At 38.1% G+C, this 17536-nt stretch overlaps 1 protein-coding gene across 2 annotated transcripts in view; it reads left to right on the top strand.

Moving 5' to 3' along the window:
- Window positions 1–17536, top strand: part of COL4A5 (collagen type IV alpha 5 chain) — a 300168-nt gene that overhangs the window by 142145 nt on the left and 140487 nt on the right. For both annotated transcript variants that reach the window (XM_006082247.2, XM_006082246.2), the window contains exon 4: window positions 14203–14247. In XM_006082247.2, the coding sequence (XP_006082309.1) occupies window positions 14203–14247 (45 nt within the window). The remainder of the gene's footprint in view (window positions 1–14202; window positions 14248–17536) is intronic.

The following is a 17536-nucleotide window of genomic DNA, read 5'->3' as shown; positions in this document are numbered from 1 at the left end:
AAATCTCCGAAGTAACTAGAGTCTACCTGGTTTTGGAGTTCTCTTTTTATTCTACATAGTGTGATATACTTAATGGGAGGGACTGGGCGCAAAGGCACCCTGAAATTTTACCAGTAAACCGGCTGCTTAGTGCCAGGGGGAAAAAACGCGCAGTGCCAGAGGGTAAAAGTTGTGAGTTCGCACACTTACTCTGGCTCTTTTTTTCTCTTTAAATCCTTGCTTTTGATTACTAAGCCCAATACATAGGATCACCCAATTGGGGACACCCTAAGAGACTGCAGGAGAAAGTTGTTTCTGTGGAACCTGGGGATCAGAGCAGGGAGAACCAGCTCTGGGGCAGTCTATTCTAACAAACCAGTATTAAGTGCGACAGGGAAAACAAAAGCTAAATACTGGCTAGAGAGGATTTATAGCCCCGGAGGTCAATCCAGAAAATATACCACCCAGGGGCTGAATCACAAATTGACCCTTGTGTAAACACAAATAAAGGAGTCTAAGAAACAAAAAAAAAAAAATACTGCCTGCTTGAAAATCAGGACTGTGGCTTACAATACAGAGGAGCAGTGGAACGCAGGGAACTTCAATACTGTCCTGACTACCTACAGGAAACAGGCGTGACAAACAGAAGAGTAGAGGAAGTGAAAGACTTTCACTACTGCGCATTTTTATTTTTTCATCTTTTACTTAAGAAACTATTTTTTTCTTTTTTCCTCAATTGATTTTACCTTCATAATTATTATATTTTTATTTTGAATCAGTATTATTACTACTATTTTACCTTTTTTTTTTTTTAAAAAAAGTATCATTTTATTTTCTCTTTATTTTATTTTGGAATTAGTGGTCTACATTCTATTTTCATTTTTCCTTTAGCATCATTTTAATCTATCTCAACTTCACCTTTATGCCAACACTCTCTTCCTCACTTTTCCCATTTGGTTGTTCTATTTCTCTTACCCTATTCCTGCTTTAGATTTTACTTATCCCTTCTTTTTACCCCCTGTTAAAAAAAATCATCCTACTTATATATCCAATTTCCGATCCCCTGCTCTAAGTCCATACGCACCTCTCTCTTTTCTTTCTTCACTATCTAAATTTTTTCTCTTTTTTCTCTCTTCCCTTTTATTGCTGTTGTTGTTATTGTGTTTTTGTTTTGTTTTGTTTTGTTATAGGTTTTTCTGTTTTATTTTGTTTTGTTTTGCTTGCTTTCTCTTTGTCCTATTGTTGTTTGCTAGATTGTTGACTAGATTGTTGTTGTTTTTTTTTTTTTTGCTTGTTTGTGAGATTGTTTCTCTTTGTTGTTTCTGTTTATTTTTTGCTTCTGTTTTTCCTCTACTTGCTTGTTATTAGATGTTGTTTGTAGTTTGCATTCATCTCTGGGTGTTTGTTGTTTGCATTTTTTTTGGATTAGTGGTTGTTCTATTGGAGTATTCTCTCCATATAAATAGTTTCCCCCCTTTCCTTTTTACTCTCTTTCTTTTCTCTCTTACTTTTTTCCTTTTCTCAATATAATTTTTACACTCTTTTTTTTTCTTCTCCCCTAATTCTCTTTTCTCTGGTGGTCACCTTTATTTGGGGTTATTAGTATCGTGAATACATTTGTGTTTTGTGTCTTGTGCATTGTGCCTTGTGTTGTATTTTATGCCTTTAAATCAATGCAGAAGAGAGAGAGCTACAAAACCAGACACCCGGAGAAGAGAGATCATGGGGAGACAGAGAAACAGCCCACATATGAAAGAAAAGGAGGCATCACCAGAAAAGGAAGTAAACAAAATGGAGGCAAGCAGTATGTCAGAGAAAGAATTCAGAGAAATGGTCATAAGATCACTGAAAAGAATGTAAGACAAATTCAACAATATGTGTAAAAATCAATAGGGAAATGAGGAAGAACCAAGAGGAAATGAAAAATGACATCACTGCTATAAAAAACACAATAGAAAGCATCAACAGTAGACTAGAAGAAGCAGAGGACTGCATCTGTGAGCTAGAACACAAGGTAGGAAAAAATACCCAAGCAGAGCAGTTTCTAGAAAAAAAAATTAAAAAGCTGGAGGAGAGCCTAAGAAAACTTTGGAACAACATGAAACGAAACAACATCTGCATAAGAGGGGTGCCAGAAAAAGAGAAAAGTGAGCAAGGAATAGAAAACCTGTTTGAAGAAATAATGACAAAAAACTTCCCTGATATAGGGAAGAAAAAACACACACAAATCCAGAAGCTCACAGAGTCCCAAACAAAATGAACCCCAAAAGACTGACGCCAAGGCACATTAAAATTAAACTAGAAGCCAGTTGCACGAAGATCCTCACAATAGGCCTTCCTACCCCTGGCTGCCGGCACCGGTTTTCCTCCGGCACCCGGGTCCAAGGCCTTTGGTCTGGCCGCAGCAGAGATGCCAAGCTTCTTCAGTCTTCAGTCTTCAGTCTTCAGTCTTCAGTCTTCACTCCGGTCAGAGCCTTCAGTCTTTGTGCTGCGCCTGCACATGCAAATAAACTGCCATCTTTGTTGGGTCAATTTGCATACTCATCCTGATTGGCTGGTGGGCATAGTGGAATGACACCAATTTGCATGTTTCTCTTTTATTAGTGTAGATTGGCAAACACCAACGACAAAGTAAGAATGTTAAAAGTGGCCAGAGAGAGACAGAAAGTTCCCAAAAAGGATCCTCCATCAGACTAGCGACTGATTTCTCAGCAGAAACACATCAGGCAAGAAGGGAATGGAATGAAATGTACAAAGTCATGCAAAGGAAGGGTCTGAATCCAAGAATACTGTACCCAGCAAGGCTATAAATCAAAATTGAGGGTAAAATCAGGACAAAAAAAGGACTGAGGGAGTTTATTACCACCAAACAAGCAATGCAAGAAATGCTAAAGGGTCTGCTGTAAAACGAAGAAATAGGAAGTGAAGAAGGAACACAGGCGTAAGGAATGAAAATGGAGACAAACAAGTACCTATCAATAATAAATGTAAATGGATTAAATGCCCCAATCAAAAGACATAGGGTAGCTGGGTAGATTAGAAAACATGATCTACATATCTGCTGTCTACAGGAAACCCACCTCAGAAAAAAGGACTCACACAGACTGATGGTGAAGGGATGGAAAAAGGTTTTTTAGGGGAATGGAAATGAAAAAAAAGCTGAAGTAGCAATACTTATATCTGACAAATTAGACCTCAAAGCAAAGGACATAACAAGAGATAAGGAAGGCCACTTCATGATAATGAAGGGAGCAATGCAACAAGAAGAAATAACGATGGTAAACATATATGCACCCAATATGGGAGCGACCAAATAAGTAAAAAGACTTCTGGAGGATATCAAGGGATTGATTGACAGCAATACAGTCATAGTAGAGGACTTTAATACCCCACTATCACCAATGGAAAAATCCTCTAAACAAAAAATCACCAAAGAAACGAAAATCCCAAATGACTCACTTGATCAGATGGAATTAATTGATATCTTCAGAACATTTCACCCCAAAGCCACAGAATATACATTCTTCTCAAGTGCACATGGGTCATTTTCAAAGATAGACCATATATTGGGTCACAGGCAAAGTCTCTTCAAATTCAAGAAGATAGAAATCATACCAAACATCTTCTCAGATCACAATAGCATAAAAATAGAAATCAACTGCAATAAAAACAATAAAAAAATCAAACACCTGGATGCTAAATAGCATGCTATTAAACAATGACTGGGTTACCAAAGAGATCAAAGAAGAAATAAAAAGCATCTAGGCAACAAACGACAATGAAAACCCAACAATCCAAAATCAATAGGACACAGTGAAAGCAGTCTTGAGGGGAAGTTCATAGCTCTACAAGCCTACCACACACAAAAAACAGGAAACAATGGTAATAAATTACCTAACACTACAGCTCAAAGATTTAGAAAGAGAGCAACTAGCAAAGCTCAGCATAAGCAGAAGGAAGGAAATAATAAAGATCAAAGTGGAGATGAATGAAATAGAGACCAAACAAAAAAATTACAAAAAAATCAACAAAACCAAGAGCTGGCTCTTTGAAAGGATAAATAAGATGGATGAACCTCTAGCCAAGCTCACCAAGAAGCAAAGAGAGAGGACCCAAATAAACAAAATCAGAAATGAAAGAGGTGAAATAACAACCAATCCCACAGAAATACAAACTATTATTAAAAAAAATACTATGAACAACTCTATTCCAACAAAAAGGACAACCTAGACAAAATGGACATATTCTTAGAAAAATACAAGCTCCCAAAACTCAACCAAGAAGAATAAAAAAACCTGAATAGGCCGATGACTACCGAAGAAATTAAAACAACGATCAAAAATCTTCCAGAAAACAAAAGCCCTGGTCCGGACGGCTTTACAGGGGAGTTCTACCAAGCATTTAAAGAAGAACTAAAACCTATCCTCCTCAGATTATTCCAAAAAATTCAAGAGGAAGGCACACTTCCAAGCTCTTTCTATGAAGCCAGCATTATTCTAATTCCAAAACCAGATAAAGACACCACAAAAAAAGAGAACTACAGGCCACAATATCCTTGATGAACATGGATGCTAAAATCCTCAATAAAATTGTAGCAAATCGGATTCAGCAATACATTAGAAATATCATACAACATGACCAAGTGGGATTTATTCCAGGGATGCAAGGATGGTACAATATCCACAAATCAATAAATGTGACACATCACATAAACAAACTGAGAGACAAAAATCACATAATTATATCAATTGATGCAGAAAAAGCATTTGACAAAATTCAACAACTTTTCTTGATAAAAACTCTCAGCAAAGTGGGAATAGAGGGATCATACCTCAACATAATAAAAGCCCTATATGACAAACCTACAGCCAACATCATACTCAGTGGGAAAAAACTAAAACCATTTCCCCTCAGAACAGGCACAAGACAAGGATGCCCACTTTCACCACTCCTGTTTGACATAGTACTAGAAGTACTAGCCTTAGCAATCAGACAAAAAAAAAAGAAATAAAAGCCATCCAAATTGGAAAAGAAGAAGTAAAACTATCCTTATTCGCAGATGACATGATACTATACATAGAAAACCCCAAAGACTCCATAAAAAAAAAAGACTAGACCTAATAAATGAATTTGGCAATGTAGCAGGATACAAAATTAATGCCCAGAAATCTATGGCCTTTTTATACACCAATAATGAACTCACAGAAAGAGAAATGAAAAAAAAATCCCATTTACCATTGCACCAAAAAAATTAAGATACTTAGGAATAAACTTAAGACCTGTACTCGGAAATCTACAGGACATTGAAAAAAGAGATAGAGGAAGGCTTAAACAAATGGAATAACATCCCATGTTCATGGATTGGTCGAATCATCATCATTAAAATGTCCATACTACATAAGCAATCCATAGATTCAATGCAATACCTATTAAAATACGAACGGCATATTTTAAAGATCTAGAACAAACTCTCCAAAAATTCATCTGGAATAAAAAAAGATCCTGAATAGCCACAGCAATCCTTAGAAAGAAGAACAATGTTGGAGGGATCACAATACCAGACATCAAACTATATTATCAAGCCACGGTTCTCAAAACTGCCTGGTACTGGCACAAGAACAGACATATAGATCAATGGAATAGAACAGAGAAATTGACGCAAGCCATTATACTCAATTAATATTTGACAAAGGAGGCAAGAACATACAATGGAGTCAAAACAGCCTCTTTAATAAATGGTGTTGGGAAATTTGGTCAGATACATGCAAAAAAATGAAACTAGATCACCAACTTACACCACACACAAAAACAAACTCAAAATGGTTAAAGGTCTTGAATAAGACAGGAAACCATAAAAACCCTACAAGACTCCATAGGCAGCAAAATTGCAGACATATTTCATAGCAATATCTTTATAAACATGGATACTAGAACAAGAGAGATTAAGGAGAAAATAAACAAATGGGACAACATCAAAATAAAAAGCTTCTGCACAGCAAAAGAAGCCATCAACAAAACAAGAAAGCCCACTGCATGGGAGAACATATTTGCCAATGTTATCTCCGATAAGGGTTTAATCTCCCAACATTTGCAGGGAACTCATACAACTTAAAAAAAGGAAGACAAACAACTCAATCAAAAAAATGGGCAAAGGACCTAAATAGACACTTTTTGAAAGGACATTCAGAAAGCCAAGAGACACATGAAAACATGCTCAAAGTTACTAATCATCCAAGAGATGCAAATCAAAACAACAATGAGGTACCACCTCACAGCTGTCAGAATGGCTATCATCAACAAATCAACAAATGACAAGTGCTGGAGAGGATGTGGAAAAAAGGAACCCTCCTTCACTGCTGGTGGGAATGCAGACTGGTGCAGCCATTGTGGAAAACAGTATTGCATTTTCCTCAAAAATTTAAAAATGGAACTGCCATTTGACCCAGTAATACCACTTCTAGAAATATATCCCAAGAAAACAGAAACACCAATCAGAAAGTATATATGCACCCCTATGTTCATAGCAGCACAATTCACCATAGCTAAGATTTGGAAACAGCCTAAATGCCCATTAACAGATGAATGGATTAGAAAACGATGGTACATCTACACAATGGAATACTATGCCGCTGTAAAAAAGAAGGAATTCTTACCATTTGCCACAGCATGGATGGAGCTGGAGAGCATTATGTTAAGTGAAATAAGCCAGGCAGTGAAAGAAAAATACCACATGATCTCACTCATTTATGGATAATAAAGAACATTATAACCTAATGAACAAAAAGATAGATAAAGGCAGAGAAGCATCGAACAGACTCGCAAATTACAGCGGGAAGGAAGGGGAGTGTTGGGGGTGTAAGAGATCAATCAAAGGACTTATATGCATGCATATAAGCATAACCAATGAACACAAGACACTGGGTGGGTGGGGTAAGGGTATGTGCCGGGGGTAGGGGAGTCCGGGGGAAGTTCAATGGCGAAAAAAAAGTACATATATGTACTTCTATTTGTTATAAATTTAACATGAATATTTCTTTATGTTCTCCAGATGAAGAAGAGAAGACCACGAGGACGAGGAGGAGGAGGAGGTGGAGGTGGAGGAGGAGGAGGAGGAGGAGGAAGAAAATGTTACATTGGTAGGAATATCGAAGGCCTTACTTTTAGAAAAGAAATAATACCTCAAGCGGGGCACACACAGTGATGGGAGTTTGAAAGTCATTAATTACCATGAAACAATCAGTCAGAAGACTTTCCTGGTGGGTAGTGTCCTTCAGTGGGATTATAAAATTTGTGTAAGGTGGGAGCAAGTATAGGAAAGGAGAAGCCCACCTCTACGGAGGTCAAAATAGCCCCAATGGCAGATCCCATATCTCTGTTCCCAGAAACTTCAGCTAATTTCATCTCAGAAATGAACAAGTTGAAATCTGAGGAGGCATTTTGTTTCTGTAGTGTCAGAGTCCAACAGTGGCAATGCAATCAGATCCAGTGTAATAACTTTGGGGTATCTGAGGTACTGAAAATTTCCATATTTAGAAAAGTGTCCATTTATTGCATTTAGTGGCACAGCAGTCAGACATTAATCTGCCAGGTTGGGTTGTAGGTGACATATATAGCAATTTGTTAAATTTAGAGCAGTGACAACCACCTGGGACAAGAGATTCAATGAATTTGGTGAAGTGGAAGTCTCACAGGTTATTCTATGGGAGAGAAAGAAGAGATAATAGATCCATGTAGCCTCTCCTTCAATTCCCAGGCTCATGATCCTTAAGGTGCTATCATCCTATCAGTTGGGAAGACTTTTCCCCATTGATTGCAATGTGGGCAGTCTCTCCTATACCATGAGCAAAGATGGCATCTTATATGCATATTAATATGGGGAATTGTAAGATTGGGAGAAATATATGTTTTTTTAAAAAATGTCTCTTTTGGTTCATTGCTCTTTACCATCTGTATTAGGTAGACTGGTGAACTGATATATGAGAGGGCATCTTCAGTTCATTTTCCTGGGAAGGAAAGTTGTTTTAAAACTCTTAGATTTTTTTCCCAGGTAATCGTGGCACATCATGTCATTAGAGTATGAGGGGATTAAAATGCTTACTCATTAGGTAGTCATCTCAATAAAGGGGAAAATTAATGTGAATGCATAAATAAGTTTTAACACTTACATATACCAGAGCATAGAGTGTAGGGGTATGGTTGAGTATGATCTCTGAGGAGATGGCATTACATCAAGGTAGTTTTGTTAGATTTAAAAGTGTTAGGTTTGATCAAGCAATTGAATCAATACCCCTTCCCCAGGAACTGAGTTCCAGGCCATTTTGCAATGGACATTCCCTTTTGCTGAGACCACATTCCACTTGCTAAGACCATTATCTCTCCCCTCCAGACCTGCACAGAGAATTCTCCACCTAGAAAAAGCCCACCAAAGTGCTTTAAAAACCTCTGACTCCTGTCACTGGGGGGCTGGCACCACTTTGGGACTCAGCCACCTGGTGTGCGGATTATCGAATAAATTTGGAATCCCTCACCATTTTGGCCTGGTGTGTTCTTCCTTCGATGATCCTAACATTTGGTGCTGATACCTGAGGGGGTTCCATGGGCCATCGTCCAGGCTTTGATCACTCTGAGTTTGCTACTCAGAGAGCAATAGGCAGTGGCAGCTCATCCTGGGCTTACCTCCAAATCCTACTCAGGTGACTCGACTGCCTGCCTTGATTAGGCCTCCCTCCCTTATGGATCCTCCTAAACCAGCCAACGAGGATGCCAGATAGGGAATCTCTCCTTCTCCATTGCTGATAATCCCTTACCACTGTAGCCTCATGAATTCCTCCTTCAGCGACCCTAACAAAGAGCAGAAGGGACCTGTGTTAAACTTCCTGAATAGAACTTTACACGAAGGAAAAAGCACGATTCTAAATGACTGCATAGACTTTAAGTAGATGAAACACTCTAGAGCAGCGGTTCTCAACCTGTGGGTCGCGACCCCTTTGGGGGTCGAACGACCCTATCACAGGGGTCGCCTAAGACCATCGGAAAACACATATATAATTACATATTGTTTTTGTGGTTAATCACTACGCTTTAATTATGTTCAATTTGTAACAATTAAATTGGGGGTCACCACAACATGAGGAACTGTATTAAAGGGTCGCGGCATTAGGAAGGTTGAGAACCACTGCTCTAGAGAATTCCCTATGTTCAACGAAGTGCAAAAATGGCAGAATGTTTTCTGTGCATCCAGGAGTGGCACACAAGTAGCAGAGAGAAGTGAAAGAGTCACGTTGATGGAACTGAACAGAACTCACTGGCAATCCATGCAAACTGTTGGCATGAGACATCTCAATGAATTCCAGCTTGGACTAGACTGTCTCACCCTTCGTCACCATGGAACTCCTTAAGCTCCCCATAATTCAGGCAGTCTTGTGAAAATGAGATGGGAACTCCAATTGACTGAGAGAAAATTTCAGCTATGTTAGTGAAATGAATGCTTTGAAACAGAAATTAAGACTCCAAATTTGGCAACACATTAGGTCCAGCATAATAAGAAACCATAGAAAAATAAATTTTTATTTCTTGCATCTGAGTTTACCTCAGATTAAGGGCTGAATTCCATGCACACCATGCTAAGAGGTAATAATTTTAATACAATTGTGTCAGATTTAAAAAGTTAACTACAGTGGGGCCTTGACTTACCAGTGTCCCGACTAACGAGTTTTTCGAGATATGAGCCGTCTCTTGGCCGATTTTTTGCTTTGAGTTGCGAGCTAAAATTCGGATTACGAGCCAGCTTCAGATACCCCACCGCTAGTTGGCGCAGCGAAAGTCACAGTGAACGCCACAACATCAGCCCAGCATCACGTGTCTCACTCGTTCACTTTATGATTTGACATACGAGTAATTTGAGTTACGAGCTCCATCACAGAACGTATTAAACTCGTAAGTCAAGGCCCCACTGTATGTCAGAATTCATTTGGAATAATTTAGCATTAACTGGGACTATTCTACAGTAGTATGATAATTTTTAAAGTTGTGGTTGTATTCAGTTTAAACTTAAAAAGCATTCCTGTCTTTTGCTTTGATTCCATTTCAATATGCATAAAATGAGAAGGTTAGACTGCTTTCCAAATTTTTGGGATTCTGAATTTGAAGCACTTTTGTGCTTTTGTCTCCACTATAACTTCATGCTTTCCAATATAGCCAAATTTATACTTGTTATGTGATTGGGAATTATGTTACATGTATATATGTATCATATATACTAAATCTGCATACTCCTGTATATGAAAATTAAATGTATAAAACAAATATATATATACATATATATGTGTATATATATATATATGTGTGTGTGTGTGTGTGTGTGTGTGTGTGTGTGTGTTTCCAAAGCATTTATCTATTATTAAAAATAAAGTTTCATTGCTGGTATTGTAAGAGCTATACAGTTTTCCTAAATATATATCTATAACTGCAGCAGTTCACCTATTTTAAAAAAAATTGGAATTCTATTCATTTTTTATTCTTAAGACCACCTCAAATTTAAAGGCTACCTTATTGTATGTTGAAAGTATATTATAACAGTGTGGTAGTTAATAAAACACTATTTTTTCTTTTGAAAAATAAATAAATTTTAATTAATTTTTGGTAGATATACATTCACTTTATTCAAAGTAAATTAACATAAGAAGGTATACTTTGAAAAAAAAATCTTCTTTCCACCTGTATCCATTAGCCACTGAGTTCTCCATATCCCTACTAGATACCCATTTATGTTATTTTCTTGCAGATATAACACAGATACACTTTTAATTACTTTTATTTAACACATTATTTTACCTTTGTTTTTCACTTAGTATACTTGTAGATATCCCATATCAGTATACACAAAACCTCATTATGTTTATAACTGCTTTTTATTTCATTGTGTGTATAAACCATAATTAAGCCATCCCTAGTTATGATAATTTAAGTAGTTTTCAAATTTTTGTTTTTAAAAACAGTGTTACTAAGATATACATTTTTTGATTTTTCAATTATAGTTTACTTTCAATATTATTTTGTATTGGTTTCAGGTGTACAGCATAGTGGTTAGACAATCATATACTTTACACAGTGACCCCCTGATATTTCCAGTACCTGCCTGGCACCATACATAGTTATTACAACATTATCGACTATATTCCTTATGCTGTGCTTTACACCCCCATGACTATTTTGTAACTGTCAATTTGTACTTCTTAAACTTTTCAACTCTTTCACCCAGTAAGATATACAATGTTTTTTGTTTTTTTTTTAATATAATGTATTATATCAGTAAGATTAGGAAGGGAGAGAGATAGAGAGTCAGAAACAGCGATGAGAGAGACCCCCTGATATTTCCAGTACCTGCACATCCCCCACCGGGGATGTGCCCGCAACCCAGGTACATGCCCTTGACCGGAATCGAACCTGGGACCCTTCAGTCCGCAGGCCGACGCTCTATCCACTGAGCCAAACCGGTTCCGGCGAGTAAGATATACAATGTTAATAGTTTTATTTTCCCCAATAATGTATTATATCAGTAAGATTATTTGAAGTGGTATTGCTGAATCAGATGGTACACATATTTATATATTTTTATGAATATTGTCAAATTTCTCCACAAAAGTAATATGGTTAATTCTTTTTATTTTTCAATTACAATTTACTTTTAATATTATTTGTATTGGTTTCAGGTATACAGCATAATGGTTAGACAATCATATTATATGATTTATTCTTTTTTAAGATTTTTAAAAATTGATTTTTATAGAGAGAGGGAGAGAGAAACATTGATGTGAGATGTTTTATTTCCACCTTTAGTGGGAAAACACAAAATATTAATTGTGCAAATGGTCTTCTAGTTGTTTAAAAATATTATTCCTTCTCATTAGAAGTACATCTATTGTGGAAAAAGTGGAATATTAAGCTTTTGTAAAAGCAAGGTATGGTAGGCAGAATAATACACACCCCCTGAAGATGTCCATGACGTAATCCTCAGAACAACTGAAATTAAGTTTGCAGATGGAATTAAAGTTGGTAATCAGCTGGTCTTAAACAAGGGAGATTATTCTAGATCAGGGGTGGGCAAACTTTTTGACTTGAGGGTCACAATGGGTTCTTAAACTGGACCGGAGGGCCGGAACAAAAGCATGGATGGAGTGTTTGTGTGAACTAATATAAATTCAAAGTAAACATCATTACATAAAAGGGTATGGTCTTTTTTTTTTTTAGTTTTATTCATTTCAAACGGCAGGATGTGACCCGCTGGCCGTAGTTTGCCCACGGCTGTTCTAGATTGTCTGTGTGGCCTTAGGCAGTGGTTCTCAACCTTCCTAGTGCCAAGACCCTTTAATACAGTTCCTCATGTTGTGGTGACCCCCAACCATAAAATCATTTTTGTTGCTACTCCATAACTGCAATTTTGCTACTGTTATGAATCGTAATGTAAATATCTGATATGCAGGATATATTTTCAGGGGTCGCGACCCACAGGTTGAGAACCGCTGCCTAGTGTAATTATAAGGGTCCTTTAAATGTAGAAGAAGAAGGCAGAAGAAGCAGTGTCAGAATGACTCAAGTTATAAAGAATCATTCAGCCATTACTAGCTTTGAAGATTTAAGAAGGCCATGAGCTGAGGAATGCTGGTGGCTCTAGAACAGGTGTGGGGAACCTTTTTTTCTGCCAAGGGCCATTTGTATATATATATATAACATCATTTGAGGGCCATACAAAGTGATCAACTTAAAAATGAGCCTGTTACAATTTTTTTAAATATATTTTATTGGTTTTTTTACAGAGAGGAAGGGAGAGGGATAGAGAGTTAGAAACATCGATGAGAGAGAAACATCAATCAGTTGCCTCCTGCACACTCCCTACTGCGTATGTGCCCACAACCAAGGTACATGCCCTTGACCGGAATCGAACCTGGGACCCTTGAGTCCGCAGGCCGATGCTCTACCCACTGAGCCAAACCGGTTAGGGCATAGCCTGTTATAATTTCATCAAACATTTAATTAACTCATCACTAATGCTTTGGCAGAGCCAGACCAAATTATTTTGTGGGCCCTATGTGGCCCTTAGGCTGGACATTCCCCACCTCTGCAGAAGTTGGAAAAAAAGATAGGAAATGGATTCTTCCCCTAAAGACTTCAGAAAGTAACACAGCTCTGCCACTGGAACACCTGTCATACTTCTGACTTCCAGAAATGTAAGGTTGTGCTGTTTTAGCTGCAATGTTTATAGTAATTTGTAACAGCAGCATAGGAAACAAATATGCGAGGTAACCTTTTCTCAAAATGAAGCTTTTCACAGAAGCCCCACATAAAACAGATAAAAACAGAGCTGCACTAATTGAAGGAGGGCTGTGTCATAGTGATGGAGGAACCTCCAATGGAACCTCTAGGGTTGAGTAGTTTAGAAATTACTTTTGTAAAATAACATGTCCCAATTTAATAAAAGCTACCTAAAGCCACAGGCAGCGACCTACTAGCTATATATTCCTCTGAATTTCCTGCCTTTGTAGCAGAATAAGGTTTTCTTTATTTAATTTTTGAAGGAAATAATTTTAAAAATGTAGACAAGACTTTATATTTTAAGCAATGCAATTGTAACTAGAAATGGGTAAATAGATTAATACATGTGGGCAGCCTCTTTTGCATGGAGTCTATAGCCAAAGCTAGGAAGGAAAGTCTATGGTTCTTTCTTATTCCTTCTTAAGCTCTGCCAGTAGAAAGTGCCTATAAAACAAAGCAGAGGTTTAAAACAGCAAACTGAAGAATAGTACATATTTGGACTAAGAGATGACAATACTTATTACAAGCATGGCAATCAGATTAACATAATATAGACACTGCCTATATTTTCAGCACTTATTTTGCTTAAGCCTAAATGATTTGGGAAATATCTACACCAATATTTCATTTTTGTTTTTTTGAATGATTTATAATTCGCTTTACAGGTATAAAGTTTCTTCTATAAGTTAGTAGTTTCCTTATCCGTAAATAAAGGCCTTTCTTATTTTTATCATATAATAACTTACCGCAGTACTTTCCATTTAAATAATAAATACTTTTTCCTTGGGTATGTAAATTTCTCAGTAATCTTCACTATGGTTCACAAAAATTTAATTATCTAATTTTATATTAAAAAATTGGTTATTTGAGAGCTATTTGAAAGGGAAAAACTAAGTATGTTGTATTTTTCAGGGTGATGATGGAAATCCAGGGCTACCAGGACCAAAAGGGATCAGAGTAAGTGATATGTGCTTATATGTCAAATGTGTTGTTGGTAAAAACAGAGAAAAAGCAAATGAAGTGTTATGAGACAACAGAAGAAAAGACTCACGTTGAAATGCAAAAATATTGTCTTTAAAAAGTTAAAAGAGTTGGTATATGTCTACAATTAGCCCTTAGTATTTTGATAGTTATATTTACATATACAGATGTCTATACACACTAATGTAAGAAGATTTTAAAGTAGCTTATGGTTAAAAATTACAAAGTGATTCATTCTAACAAATTGCCAATTCACTTAAAATATATATCATATAAGTGGTTTAAACCAGAAATTCCCAATCATTGTGATCATCTCAGTCCTCTGGGCCCTCAGACTGTGTACCCTCCCAGTGTTATCATATACACATATTATAATTTTATGTGTCTTGAAGAGTATACATGAGAATCAATGGTTTTAACCACAGCATTAAAGAGTAACTATTTTTTTTAATAATACAACATTACTTCAATATACTTAAAAACTCATTCCATATTCAGATTTCTTCAATTGTCTCACAGATGTCTTTTTATAATGTACTAGAGGCCTGGTGCACGAAATTTGTGCACGGAGGGGGGTTGTCCCTCAGCCTGGCCTGCACCCTCTCCAATCTGGGACCCCTTGAGGGATTGTCTGACTGCCTGTTTAGGCCCAATCGCCCCCACAGGGATCGGGCCTAAACCGGCAGTCAGACATCCCTCTCACAATCCGGAACTGCTGGCTCCTAACCGTTCGCCTGCTAACCTACCTGATCGCTCCCTCACTGCTCCCCTGCTGGCCTGATTGATGCCTAACTGCTCCCCTGATGGCCTGACTGCCCACAAATGTCCTCCCCTGCCAGCCTGATAGCCCACAACTGCCCTGCCCTGCCAGCCATCTTGTGTTGGCCTTCTTGTGGTGGCCATCTCTGGCAGCCATATTGTGGTGGCCATCTTGTGATGATGTGAGAGCAACCATGTTATGGCGGCCATCTTGTGATGACATTGCGTGAGGGTGTGATGCCACCTAGGCTTTTATTATATGGGATTTGTTCTAACCAGAATCGGAGCAAATTACATATAATGCATTTGGTTGGTGTATTTCTTAAGCCTATTTATCACGTTATTGGAGAAACTGGGTGATTTGTATTGCACTGTGTTCCATATTCTGAAAGTAGCTGATTGTTTATTCATGATGTCATTTAAATTGTTTCTTTTTTCCCCCTTATTTTCTGCAAATTGGAGGTTGCCTTGGAAGAGACACTAGAGAACTTTCTGGGGATACAGAAAGAGCTGTACACTTGAGATTTGTGAATTTTACTGTATGTAAATTATACTGCAAAAAATAAAGGAAATAGAAACATGTACCAATAAGAAAGATCTTGATGTGTTTGTAACCATCAAGTGTGTGGTTTAAAACATTTCTCAGAAGAATTATATATATTGATCACTTCAATAAAGTTTTGTGACTAGTGAAAAAAAATAACACTTTATAGGTCATGCTATGTACTTACTACTCAATTACTTCTTATGGCCCAAATATCTATCTAACCCCTCTTTTTATGCTAGGTTTAATTAGTGGTCTCAGGATTATGAACCTGATTCTGCTAACAAAAATGTCCACATCAACTTTCACTTAGTGGTTTAGCATCCATCCATGATCATTGTCTAGATCCATTTTTTTCTTTTGTTCAGCATTGCAAAGTGATGATTCTAAAAATTCTATTAATCCTTCATTTATTAACTAGAATTCTACTTTATCAGCTGGAATTCTAATAGGGTAATGAGTTGCTATACCAACAACTTCAAGTGATGATGAAGTTTTTTTTAAAAATGTATTATCCTTATAAACACATGGACTTTATTAGTTTCAAACAGTTGTGCTCATTATTCTTTTTTAAATATATACTAGAGGCCTGGTGCATGAAATTCATGCACGGGGGCAGGGGGTCCCTCAGCCCGGCCTTCACCCTCTCCAATCCAGGGCCACTGGCTCCTAACCACTCACCTGCCTGCCTGCCTGATTGCCCCTAACCACTCTGCCTGCCTGCCTGATGCCCCTAACTGCTCCCCTGCCTGCCTGATCACCCCTAACCACCTCTGCCTGCCAGCCTGATTGCCCTTAACTTCTCCCCTCCCGGTCTGATCACCCCTAACTGCTCCACTGCCTGCATGATCACCCCTCACCACCTCTGCCGGCTGGCCTGATCACCCCTAACTGCCTCTGCCTGTTTTCCTTTGTCACCCTTATCTGCCCTCCCCTGCCAGCCTGGTTGCCCCTAACTGCCCTCCCTGCTGGCCTGGTCACCCCTAACTGCCCTCCCTGCCAGCCTGGTAGCCCCTAACTGCCCTCCCCTGCTGACCTGGTCTCCCCTAACTGCTCTCCCTTGCCAGCCTGATCGCCCCTAACCACCTCTGCCTCGGCCCCCACCACTGTAGCTTTGTCTGGAAGGACATCTGGATGGATGTCTGGAAGATGCCCAGTCTAATTAGCATATTACCCTTTTATTAGTATAGATTTATTTTTTTATTGTTTAAAGTATTTCATATGTCTCCTTTTTCCCCCATTAACCCCCCTCTGTCCACTCCCACCACCGAGGCAAGCCCCCACAGCCCCAGTGTCCGTGTCCATTGGTTATGCTAATATGCATGCATACAAGTCCAAATTTTCCCATCTTTGGTCTGTGGATGCCCTTTCAAGTTGGTCCCTGTCCTGTTCCCTTTTTAAAAAAATATATTTTATTGATTTTTTATAGAGAAGAAGGGAGAGGGATAGAGAGTTAGAAACACTGATGAGAGAGAAACATCAATCAGCTGCCTCCTGCACACTCCCCACTGGGGATGTGCCCGCAACCAAGGTACATGCCCTTGACTGGAATCGAACCTGGGACCCTTGAGTCCACAGGCCGATGCTCTATCCACTGAGCAAAACCGGTTAGGGCTTTGTCCTGTTCCCTTTTGACAAAACTCTATTGATCTTTGATAACTTCCTTGCTTTCTGATACAAGACCCTTCAGGCTTATTTTGTACATTTTCTCTCCAGATCTATAATTGCCCATGTCTCTGATTCCAGGTTCTTTTTAGTGAAAAATGTGATTTAGATATCCCAGTCTGAATGGTAGGGGTTTTCATTGCTATTGGATTTGTCATTGTTTTGATGTCTTTTCAGTGGACAGAAGTAGAAAATAGACATTTTTAAGAGAAAAATATCCTGCATTCATATTATTCCAATCGAAATTTAAAATAAAAAGATTTTTGTATACTTATTCTCTCCCTGCCAGCTCTCTCT

This window comes from Myotis lucifugus, unplaced genomic scaffold (assembly GCF_000147115.1).
Source record: "Myotis lucifugus unplaced genomic scaffold, Myoluc2.0 scaffold_2, whole genome shotgun sequence".
NCBI lineage: Eukaryota > Metazoa > Chordata > Mammalia > Chiroptera > Vespertilionidae > Myotis > Myotis lucifugus.
Note: the sequence above shows the minus strand (reverse complement) of the source record. Positions and strands in the feature narration are given on the sequence as shown.